This window comes from Genypterus blacodes, unplaced genomic scaffold (genome assembly GCF_046128005.1).
Source record: "Genypterus blacodes isolate CSIRO-AG114 ecotype Tasmania unplaced genomic scaffold, CSIRO-AGI_Gbla_v1 ptg000245l_1, whole genome shotgun sequence".
Classification (NCBI taxonomy): domain Eukaryota; kingdom Metazoa; phylum Chordata; class Actinopteri; order Ophidiiformes; family Ophidiidae; genus Genypterus; species Genypterus blacodes.
The window spans coordinates 655,001-667,500 of NW_027467042.1; the positions used below are offsets into that span (position 1 = coordinate 655,001).

A 12,500-nucleotide genomic window follows, 5' to 3' on the forward strand; every position below is an offset into this window, starting at 1 on the left:
CGATTTTGCCCCCTGCCCGCCCGCCCGCCCGCCCGCCCGCCCGGCCGCCATGTCCCCGCACTAATCATCCCGCCACTTAATTGTATTTGTCAATTTGGCTAAAAGGTTCAAAAGGGCCGCCTGTCACACGAAAACCTATATGTCACAGGCAAATGGCCGAGGCAGAGTCCTCATCGCTGTGACGGAGCACAGGGAGTCCTTCGTCCTTTCTAATGGAACCATATGGCTCAGGCACACACTCAACGTACACACACACACACACACACACACACACACACACACACGGTACACAGACGTGAAGTCATTAATATGCGTTTCCGCTGCTGCTGCTTTCAGGACGACTCCGCTTTCATTAAGATACAAACAAACCCAGGAGACAGACAGACAGACAGACAGACAGACGGTGGAAGGACAGACACATGCGAGCTGAGCTGAGACAGCTGTTTGCACACACACATCTGTTTTAATTTAGAACTAATAAAGAGAGATTGCAAACAAACCCCAGCGACCCCTTCACACCTGCAGAGGAAAGCCATAATGTGACTTCAGCCCGTTCTTACGTAGCAGAACGGCTCTTTGATCGGACCTTAGATGGGCCGTAGATGAAAATAAAGCCCGTTGATCACTGTGATGGGTTATTATCTTGATGCTTGGTTGGTTATTAACTTGATTTTCCATAAAGTAGGGCAAGGAACGAGATCCAAACGGCTCCTGGTGAGTCTGGAGATGAGTTGTGTCGGTGCAGGTGGAGAGCAGAGGAAGTGACTGCAGCTTTACCTTGGCACGGATGACGGCGTCCTGTCCCTCACGCCCAGGTTCTTGGCAGAATTCTGAACCCGCGCCCCCTAAAAGACAAACGGACATAGACAATGGATGAGATCGTGGCTCGGTTTGACAAAGAGGAGCTGAGAGCGACGCCGTAGACGGAAACAAAGCTCAGACAGCGACCCAGAGGACAGAAGCAAGGATCTCGCCGCTTCATCTTGGACGCATTTGGGCCACGCCGATTCCCATCCTACGCCTCTGTAGATTGATCGTTCTGCCGCGGCGTCGCCTGCTGAGTGGACCGGCTCACGGTTATAAATTCTGTCATATAAGATCCGTGTAGTTGTGAGAGGCGAGCGGGTTGGGAGATGAGCTACGACGGCGACGCCACGGCAGCCAGAATGCATCTCAGCTGATGGTTTTGGTTTTAATGACCTGAGCCTCCCTGGAGTGAGATTGCTTCCTGTCACCTGTGAGGGGGAACGCTGTAAATCCTGGGGAGGCTTTTTTTCACTGAACAATAGCGGCGGCTCTCGTAAACATCACAGGCGTGGAAAGTAGATGCGAGCGTGACGTAAGAGGCGACCTGAATACGTTTACACCGCAGCTGCAGAGGGAGAACACAGGCAGGAGAGCACACAGGCACATTTAGAGTGTGTGTGGGGGTAAGAAAGAAGCAGGAAGGATGAGGAATTGTTCAGTACGCGTGTGTGTGTGTGTGTGTGTGTGTGTGTGAGTTTGTGCCCAGTCAGGATAGACGTGTGCAGAGTCGGCAGATACAAAGAAGAAGTTTGTGTGTAGAGCGATTTCTCCAGTTTGCAGACACGGATACACTCTCTCTCTCTCTCTCTCTCTCTCTCTCTCTCTCTCTCTCTCACACACACACTCCGTCCGATCGCTATCCAGAGAGTGTGTCGGCCTCCTCCTCCTCTCAGGGGGACGTCGGGGCCCAGAGTGCATTAGCCCGTCTGACCTCTGTTACAACTTCTCCCCTCAGCCTCGTCTGCCCTGATAGCAGGATAGCATCGGGGAGAGCAATTACACGATTCCTATCAGCGCCTCCAGGCTCAGATGCCCCCTAATGTCCCCCAAAGAGACTCAGGTGAGGGGAGTGGTTGGCAAGATGTCACTTCAATGGTAATACACACACAGACACACACACACAGTCTTAAATAAGGGAGTGGTGCCGGTCTGCTGGGGTTCTAAACATGAAGGATGGAGAATAAATCATTTTTGAGAACATTCTGTTTGATCTCCTCTGCCACTGTATCAAGCTTTCTCAGGATGTGAAGTGTGTGTGTGTGTGTTTTGGGGGGGAAAGGTTAGGGTAAGAGAGGGGGGAGTTACAGCTGCCAGCCAAACTTAAGAATTCAAGCTGAGATTGGACCAATTCTGCCTAAATGACCGCGGTGGCGTCAAGGCGTTGAGGGGCTGAGCGCTGATTTCTGGCCGAGCGTGATTGATGGATCCTGCTGGAGCCGCACGCTGCGCCGGGAAACGTTACGTGAGCAAGTGGAACACCGTTCAGCGAGGAAGAGGAGACGTCGTCCAGACTGTGAAAGATATTCATATTCATCAGCCGACGTCTGAGACCAAGGACATACACACACACACACACACACACACACACACACACACACACACACACACACAGCAGAGCAGACTCCCCTGTGTTCTCCATTTGGACTGAAGGTTCTCCTCTCTGTGGTGCTTAGGTCAATGATGCCACGAGAAAATGGAAACTCAGCCGTCTAATGAGCGACGCGGGGGAAAGGACGACTACGGAGGAGGAGGAGGAAGTGAGGAAAGTTAAAGGTGTCCTCACAGGGAAGATAGATGGCGGCGCTCTGTCTTGGTACAAACTACAGTAGAGAGACACGACGCGCTTTGCTGCAGCCGCATAGGTCAGACAATGCAGCGCTGCGTGCTTCTGGCTGGCTGCCCGGTTTCCTGAGAGGAGAGAGGAGAGGAGAGGACAGGAGAGGAGAGGAGACAGTCGTGCTCCCTCCTGCTGGATCCTGAAGCCTCCAACTAACCGCCGCAAACACACACATCGCAACTCGCAACTTCTTGAGGGATGGGGTCAAGATGGGGTCGGGACTGAAGCCTCTGGGCTGAAGTCTGGGTCCAGGCAGAGACAAGGACTAGATCTGTCCTCCAGGCTCCGAGCCAGAACCGAGCCAAACGTGTCTCACCTCCAGAACCAAAGTTTCAAAGTGTATTTAAACATTCAGAGTGTGTGAGCGTCATGACAGAGCATCATACCTGCTTCCTCATGACGTCAGTGGCCTGCATGATGCAGCGGGGGGGCAAGCCGTGGTTCCGGGCCAGCAGGATGGCCTGTTCCAGAGTCACGCTCAGGGTACATCTGTGGGTCGCAGAGGAGAAGAAGAAGAAGGGTCAGACTACACCGACACCAGCGCTCGGGGCAACCAGAGCGCCGCTGACTCAGCAAATCCCCTCACAGGCAACATACTGGAGGTGTTCTCGTTACAACAAAGCAGATTTCTACAGCAGATGGAGGCTTCAGTCTGGTTTGTGACTGGAAGCCAGGATGTCAGAGTGTGTGTGAGTGTGTGAAGGCAGCAGCAGTGTGTGTAAAGCTGCAGGATCATCAAAGCTCCGTGTGCTCCTGTTTCTCCACACCTCGTCATTACCCACACACTTCTCCCGCTTCAACCTTTGCTCATCTCCTCGCTAATGAATCCTTTTATTCGATCGCCACTGAAATGTCACCGAGAGAGAATCAGAGGAAGAACTTTGAGATTTTTTTTGCTTTTGGCCTCGCTGTGGGGATTCAATCTTTTTGGAGGACTCCGGCGGGAAACTCAGCATTCCCGTCGTCAGGATTTATTCTTCTTCCTCTTATTGCATCCTGGGAAACAAAAGGAGCCCAAGGACGAGTCGGTGTGTCTCCTCCTCCTCCGGCAGCGGCCACACACTCCCACTGCAGCAGGGGCGTGACGTGTGTGAGAGGAGCCTGTGATTCATTAGTTACTGTGAACTTTGGTTCCACACCCACATAGGTACACTCAGCACTCTCACACACACTCTCTTTCACACACACCTATGGCAGCATATAGATCCTCAGAGAGTCGGTGACAGGTGCCAAAGCTACTCTGCGACCTTTCCATGATAACAAGCCGCACTACTCGATCGATCCGAGACCCTCTCACTGCAAATTGAAGTGTCCAAAGTTCCAACGCTGCCAGATTGACTTTCCCCTGAGCAACTTTACCACAGGAGGAGGGGAGGGGAGGGGAGGGGGAGAGAGGGAGGAGGGAGAGGGAGGGGCCCGGTGAGAGATTTGAGCTTTCCCCCGCCTAATATCTCCCATCTCTCACGGCGGGCGGGCGTCTGGCGCTGACTGATGGAACAAACGGAGCAGATGTTCAGTTTCGGGGGGGAGAGGACTTATTGCTGCCAGAAGCCATCGCTTAAGCTCAATTATCAGGATTTAAATGCCTCCCCAAAGTTCAAATTGCAGAACTTTATGCCCGGCGTAACAAAATGTGATGAAAGCAATCGACCCAAACATCACCTCATGGAACACCTGAGTCTGAGCACCGTTTGAGGGGGAAACAGTCACAGGGATCTTTAACTACCGCCTTAACTGGAGCGGGATAAAGAGACGCAGTGCGTGTGTGTGTGTCAGTGTGTGAGGCCCCATGGTTTCCTTTATTCATTACAGCACGGCACGACAGGATAAAGTGTTTTACACCCTGTTTAATGTGGATCCAGCTCGTATCACATTTACACTCTCATTTCCTCCTGAGCTCACACACCAGAGGGAGACGGGGACGGACACACTGCTGGGACTCTCATTTTAAGACCTGGTTTGGAGGGGGGTTACACACTCTATAAAGCCGGCACTTGACTCGTCGGGCAGCAGGGATCAGGAGGCGGAGAAACGTGAAATGTGAACGTGCGAAGAAACAAACAGAAAGTTTGTGCCTTGCAATGTGAATGCAGAGTGTGTGTGTGTGTGTGTGTGTGTGTGTGTGTGTGTGTGTGTGAGTGTGTGGAGAGGGGAGGGGAGTGCAGCATATTGCAAACTGCTGATGCCCCCGAAATATCATGCTTTCACTGTTATTAAAACTCATCCATCAAGCAAACTAATCCAATCAATACAGCACAAAGATGGCTGCCACGCTCATTTCCATATCACTAATATACTACTCTGGGTTTCACTCTACATCGGCTATAGACTTTAAGGTTACACTGGCATTTATACGGGGGAAACTAGTGGGATAGTTTTGTCCGTAACTACCAGATTACACAGGATTATAATCTGTGGAATAGGAGATGAAGATGATTTTGTGGTGCAGGATTGAAACCTTACGGGATGTAACACAGCCGTCACTCACATCTGTGGAGAGAGACAGAATACGGCTGCTGCTGTGTCACCGTACACTAAGCCTGTAACCACACACACACACACACACACACACACACACACACACGCACACACGCGAGCGGCGGCTTAATAAAGTCGCAGCAGCCACTGCACAGACAGAAACTTTCTATTAGAGCTCAGGGAAGCGGGCGGCTCCGTCCGACGCACTCCAACAAACCATCAGTCATACTCAGCACAGGCATGGAGAGAGTGTGTGTGTGTGTGGGTGCGTGTGCGTGTGTGATTGAAACTACAAGATATGGAAACTGTCGCGGAGGGTATCAGAGAGAGAGAGAGAGAGGGAGGGAGAGAGAGAGGGAGAGATGTGTGGGGGAGAAAGTTGTAGATGAAAGATGAAGGCTGCGGCGGGGGATCAGGGGTGACAAACGATCAGGATATTTCTGTCCTCTTGCATTGATGAATGTTTCCCTCAGCCGGCGGTGAATTAGGGAGCCAGATATAGAATTCAATGAGAATGGGAGTAATGGACCCGTCTACATCCTGCTTAAAGAGATATTCATACTTAAAGAGTCTAAGTAGGCCTAAGTAGAAGGAAGTTAATGGACAGAATGGAGTGAGAATGGAGGAGCCGCAGACTAAGGAGGAGAGTCAGATAAGCAAAAGCCAGATTGAGGTGAAGGTGAAGGTGAAGGCATCCACTCACCGATGAACGCCGCTGTTGCACATGACGATGTGCGTGGCGCCCAGACGGGAGCAGAGCTCGGACGCCACGGTGAGCAGCCCGACCCCCGAGGCCCCGCAGGCCGTGTACTGACACGAGGCGGTGCGGCGGCAGCTGATGAAGCTCTCCATCAGCCGGTACAGCTCCTCCAGAGCGTTGAGGGGACGCATCAGCTGGGGAGGAACACAGGAAGGGGCGGGGTCAGACAGGGGGAGGAGAGGAATGTGCAGGGATGCAGCGTGGCAGGTGGTGAGGATGGCGGTACCTTGTCTATGAGGGCGGCTTTGGGTGCTGAGCTGGCCGGCATGTTGGACTGATCCAGGTAGAACGCCCTGAAGGAGGAAGAACAACTGGGATTTAGAGAGGAAACTCAGCTGGACATGGATGAAGGAGAGAGAGAGAGAGAGAGAGAGAGAGAGAGAGAGAGAGAGAGAGAGAGAGAGAGAGAGAGACACACAACGGAGAAACATTCACGCTACAAAAGCTGTCTCTCCGTTTAGTCGCCCCCGCTGATTGAACAACACACTTTGCTCGCTCTCCATCCTTCACACTCAGGGTCAACGGGAGCGCCGTCTCTCTTCCTGGGAGAGAAGTAGGCCAGCGGCTCATTTACAAAGCTCCACCCTCTGACAATCAATCACCGGAGTAAGTCGGGCACAGCTCAGCAGTAACGCAGACGTAAGCATCTCGCGTCCCGGGCGTCGCTCCAGATGCCATTGCCTCATTCATTCATGGAGTACAGGCCAGGCGCTGCAGTTCCCGTGTTCTACCAGAGGAGGCAGCACCGGACCGCCATCACAGGGGGGGAAACATAAAGGCTGTGTGCCGCAATGTGTCCGTTATAGAGGCTGACTGGTGCAAGCTCAGCAGTTTGTGACGCTGACAAACCTCTGTGATCCAGCAGTGACTAAAAATAGCTAGAACACACACTACTACACAACATTAAAGCCCTCCTAACAGGATCACACACTCCATTACCTCCGTGCTTGAAGCCATCCTTATTGTTTATGCCTTTCTGCTAAATCCAAACATAATGTAAAGGCAAAGTTCAGTTTGTAACAGATGCAGGAACACGGGACTTTAATGTACAGCTCCTTCGTCTGCACTCAGTCTGCAGGGAAGTGATCACAATCAGCACAGGGAGGCAGAAGTTATGCAGCAGAAGTAACGCCTCCATGAGCAAAGTCACAGGAAGTCTGATTACAAGTGAAGTGTTTGTCATTTCATCCGTTCCTAAGTGAATACCTGTAACCTCACCCACCTCTCACACCTTTCACTCCTTCACTTCTCTGCTTATTTAATCCCTGCCCGGCAAAATTATCCTCTCACCTGCACTCGCAAATGAGCACCAGCAGAGAGTGTGTGTGTGTGGAGGTGTGTGTGTGTGTGGACGGGTTCAGATGGAGCTAACGGCCCATGTAATTGGTTGAACCCTTATCATTCCATAGATGCTCACAACAGTCTGGGAATTATTCAGCGCTGCATCATGAAATACTAACCTCCTCCATTATTCCAATAAAGAGCCGGCAAGCGTATAAAGTGGAACAACGACTGATAACAGCCAATAACACTAAAGGGGGCAAACACTGTGATTGTCTGGGTCTATTGTTTAACGCACTTTGTATTCTAGCTTTTCATTGCTCGCCTGTGTGTGTGTGTGTGTGTGTGTGTGTGTGAGGCCTGACCACTTAGTTGCGTCCGACTCTTTCCAAAGCAAACAGCACTTTCTTTACTTTACAGGTCGAACAAAGGGGGAATTTGAGATCCAGCGATGAGATAAAAATACTAAAAAGGTGAAACCGGCAAAAGAACTTTCACCATCAAAACTCACCTTCGCTCCCACATGTTTACTCTCCGGCGGCCCAGCCTGTTATCTTTACACTCAGCATGCTGTAAGAACACTTGTCCAGCTTCTGGGACTTTAATCTCTCCATCTGTGTATCTGAGGAGGAGTCACCTTCTGTAGAAAAGTCCCGTCAGCTTTATCTAAACATTACACACACCTTTACTTTGTTTCTATTCTGGGAAAACTAAAAACTTCCGGGCTCACATATTCAGCGGCGGCAGGGGCAAGGTCAGGAAGTAGCTGATGAGCTCATCCACGCCGCACTGCGAGGAGCGATCTAAAAATACAGTGTAAGGAACAGGGCCGTCTCTCCTGGAGGTCTGTAATGAGACTTTAATAGGGATGTGTGGTTTCCACAGGACCTGTCTCACATCCACAGGGCTCAGGATGTTCTGTCAGAGGTCTGGAAACCAAACTAGGCACCTTACAAACATTCATTGTAGATGAAAAATGACATTTCCAGCCCACACACAGCGAGAGCAAACACTTCTCTGTGTGGCTAACAACACATTACATACATATTAGGTAGAAGGCCTCAGTCCACAGGCTGTAACTATACGGTTTCCATTTCCATCTGGCGCTCAGGTTCGGTCCTAGCCTCCCGCTAAACTCTCACACCAGGCTGAACTCCAGCTGCCTCGGTTAAATGGAGATCAGCAAAAGCCGGCGTGGAACGAGACGCTGATGGCTCCCGGCAGCCTTTGCAAACGGCGGTTATCATTTGCTGCAGGCGTCAGAAAGCTTCACAGACGTGCAGCTTCTCCGCCGCCGCAGTCACAAGTTTTTCAGGGGAAGTTTTTGCTCCTCCAATCAAAATGCCGGCCCACCAGCGCTGTGACAGCACAGTGTGCAACAAAAGAGAGGCAGCCAGGCCTGTGACTCCGTTTCATCTGTTCCCCTGTTCACATTTTTGCTTTCAGTGTCTCCACACACACACACACACACACACACACACACACACACACACACACACACACACACACACACACACACACACACACACACACACACACACACACACACACACACACACACACACACACACACACCACCCAGCAGAAGCCTAATGGAGGATCTGGCTGCAGGCCAGAGATGACCTGCTCTGCCTTCTACTGCTTTAGAATATTTAATTCTGTTTGTTTTTGATTTCTTCATGACAACAGAACACAGAACACACAGCAGAGGAGCATCAGCAGTCAGAGCTCAGACACAAACATCCACAGAGCAGCAGTGTGGGTTTGTTGGTGAGAAACAGCGGTGGCGTCTAAAACACCTCCAGTGAAAGGAAGAGACTCAGCGTGGTTTGGTCTCTTGCCCGCTCGGCCACGAGGACACGAGTCAAGCGTTCACAATTTACCGCATTCCACGTGTATGACCTCTCTGAGGTGCACGCCGGTCCATGTAAACCACAGATGCTGGAATGATAAATCCCTCATTCGCCGTTATTAAATCCCCCACAACCCCCTGCGGCGTGTTTGGGAGCTGCTACAGGCTAACGAGGGCTCGCTGATGTCCTCACATGCCGAGCAGCGATTGCTGACACCGGCGAGATGGAGGTCATTTCCGTACCGCCTTCCTATTTACACCTCCAGCGACATATTTATGACCGGCAACATGACATACGGCTCAATACACACGCAGCCAGAGAGCAGGGGAAGCTGCAACATACACCTGAGGCACGCACACTATTTACCCGGGTATATAAAAACAAGTATTCTTATGAAACGGGACACACTGGAATCTGTGTGTGTGTGCTGTTAACAATCAATTACTGCAGCGCACATGTTGCATTCGTTTCATTTCACAATTCAATTATAGAGGTGGAGGTCATTGTCACAGTCATTAGTGTTCATCAGGGGGGAGGAAGCAAACGCCCGGACCGCCACGCCGCAAAGTAGATCGCTATTAATGGGGGTCTTAGTGCTTCTGTCTGTCTAATCATTACATCACCGTCATTGAGGACAGGCATTAAGACGTACAAGACACACACAAACACACACACACACACACACACACACACACACACACACACACACACACAGAGGCGGTTTCCCTTTGTGGGGCTTCGATCATTGCAGACGAGACAAAGACGAGATGGTAAATGGAAGCGGGTCGGTTCCGCTCAGCCTTACTGGGCTTTAAGACTGGAGGGTTCAGTGAACACTAGCTGGAGCAGAACAAAACCCCTCCCCAGTGCTCTGCTGGATTGAGATTGCCGGTGCACAGACTGAAGCTTTCTCATTGTTTCCCCAACTGTGAAGAAGAAAGGAGCTCGTTTTCTGTTTGTGTTGTTGCTGCTGCGGCTGAGATACAAAATGCCGCACAAACATAAGAATTCTGAGCACAACTCCAAGGAATCCAAGTCTTATCTCCTTCCACAGGAGAACCTAGGACTCAGACACTGCACCTGCACTGAACTAAGGCACTTGGAAGAAACCTCCTGCTTCTATATGAATCACTTCACAGCTTGTTAGTGAAGGTTACACAAATGAAGGCAGGTGTGTGAGACAAACAAAGTGTGTACTACTGCAGCTCGCAATCGCCTCCTCGCTCGTGGGGTTAATCGGGTCGTACGTGCGGCACCTCGACAGAATTACACACCGAAACACGGAAGTGGCGGATCAATGTCGTCTTGGGTTGAGGGGGTGAGGGGGGAGGAGGAGGAGGGGAACGAGGGAGCGATGGTGTGTAACTGACACTGTAACCTGCAATGAGCGAGAGGCGTTTTTATTACTGCCTAATCAAAACAAATGGCACTGCAGAGGTGTGATTAGCGATTCCCTGTTGTTGGCGGAGCAGGAATCACAGGAGGAAGGCCAAAGCAGACACACACACACACACACCGAGTGTTTACTGACTGAAAATAGCAGGACGGCTCCATTATTCCACAGCTTTGGGATTATTGTGGCACAAACCCAACAGGATCCTGTTTATTTCATGGCTTCTTACCAAAGAAGTAAATAATTTCACAAGGTAATTCCTTAATATTTACACTCCACTACTGCTGATACTCGTGTGTGTCTCTGTGTGTGTACGCCAGCAGCACAGACAGGTTGATGCTGCTGCCTCCTTTGTTTCCCCTATACGGCTGAGCTGTACACACACACACAGATGCATCATAACGACACTCCACAGACGCTCTGTCAATAACTGCAGAATCAGAATCCGGCAATAATCTCTACCTTTGAATAAAACATTTTGCACACTCTCTCTCTCTCCCTCCTCTCCCTCCTCTGTGCCCTCTCTCCTCCACTCTCCCCTCCTCCTCCTCCTCCTCTTCCTCCTCGTCTTCACCCCAACATCAACAATCTAGTCCATCCTTCCAACCTGCTCTGACAGGTTATACCCCCCCCCCCCTTTCTATTTCCCTTCCTCGCTTGCTGCCGTGACCTAATTGGGGAAGATGCTTTTCTGATCGGGATGGACTCTTTCCTCTTTGTTCTCAAGTTTCTTGCCGCTGGCGTGCAAAGGCAGAGGTGCAGGGGGGGGAGAGGGAGGAGAGGGAGAGGGAGAGGGAGTGTGTGCATCTGGATGTTTCCCTCATGCTGCAATGCTGTATTCTTTTAATCACACACACATTACGTACCCGTTTCTGCATGGTGAGAAAATGGCAGGAGATTGAAGCATAAACAACACGCCTGTGGAAACTGCCACTCTGTAAACCTCTGGGTTTCAGATCTGGTCTCCGTATACGCACGTGTCAGCGGAGACGGCTCATCAAATATTGTAATGATGGGTGCGTGTGCCGGCTGTATACACCGGCTGATCCCGGGGGGCCCGCAGCACGGGATTGTGATTTGTTTCTGCCAGTTTATATTTTGCGGAGCACAGTCAGTTGCATTCCTCAGCCCCTCCTGCCTGGTGCTCTCCGCTCACACTGCGTCCTGTTGTGCGGAGGGCGTGCGTAAGTCAGAGACGGGAGGCTGCTGGGAAATCTCACACTAGTATCATTTACGTGACTGCACTGAAAAAGGGTAATACCCATGATGCACGCTGGCAAAGGCTTAAAAGGAGGAGTGCAAGACGGAGACAATGAAAGGAAGCTTGGACACGGGCAGCATGACAACACACACACACACACACACACACACACACACGTACACACACAGTCACATCATCTAGGAATGTGTATTAACCAGGCCACCAAAATGAAGTTCCCTGTCAGGCTTCCAGGTAGAACCACAAGATAATCGACTACAAATGATACCAATTGTAGAATTTAAAAAAGTGGCTGCACAAATCATAATCCTCTCTGCAGTCTTGTTTCTTTCTCCACATGCAATGTTGATTAAATCTCCTAAACAATGCTACTCTGGCTTAACGTGCACACGGGGGGTTTGCGGTTTAATGCGAGCCTGTTCCCGAGCGCTGCAGTTCATCCGGTTCAGCTCTGTGTGTGTGCCGGGCCGGTTCTGTGTGTCAGTCAGCTTCTGGCTACAGCCACATAGTGTGGCTTAGACCAAGCGGGGCTGTGGCCAGTGTCCAAGGATAACGAGGTGCCTGAGGTTGGAGCACTGCGACGGAGAGAGAGGGGTGACATCACAGCCCGCTCTGTGGTCAGAGAGAGAGAGAGAGGCTGTATGGAGGCCGGCTGGTAATGTTGACTTTACTCCTATTGAGTGAAGGTAAGATTCTGGGTGGGATCATAGAAAAGCATTGCTGACACGGTTTGCTTGCTCTTATTTTGTCAGTGTCCACTTATTATTTAATGTGCCCATAAATGATTCACCCACAGAGCTGAAGGAGAAGAACAACACGGAGATATTGTTCATCGTTAACCATTTCACCACTCCTCTGCAACCTCATTTCCT

At 50.9% G+C, this 12,500-nt stretch overlaps 1 protein-coding gene across 1 annotated transcript in view; it reads right to left on the reverse strand.

Moving 5' to 3' along the window:
* The window catches only part of prex2 (phosphatidylinositol-3,4,5-trisphosphate-dependent Rac exchange factor 2), a 53,058-nt gene that overhangs the window by 1,249 nt on the left and 39,309 nt on the right, over positions 1-12,500 (reverse strand). Inside the window, exons 36-39 of the mRNA XM_076171305.1 lie at positions 6,109-6,175; positions 5,826-6,016; positions 3,031-3,133; positions 778-845 (exon numbers count right to left, since the gene is read on the reverse strand). Coding sequence (XP_076027420.1) covers positions 778-845; positions 3,031-3,133; positions 5,826-6,016; positions 6,109-6,175 — 429 coding nt within the window. The remainder of the gene's footprint in view (positions 1-777; positions 846-3,030; positions 3,134-5,825; positions 6,017-6,108; positions 6,176-12,500) is intronic.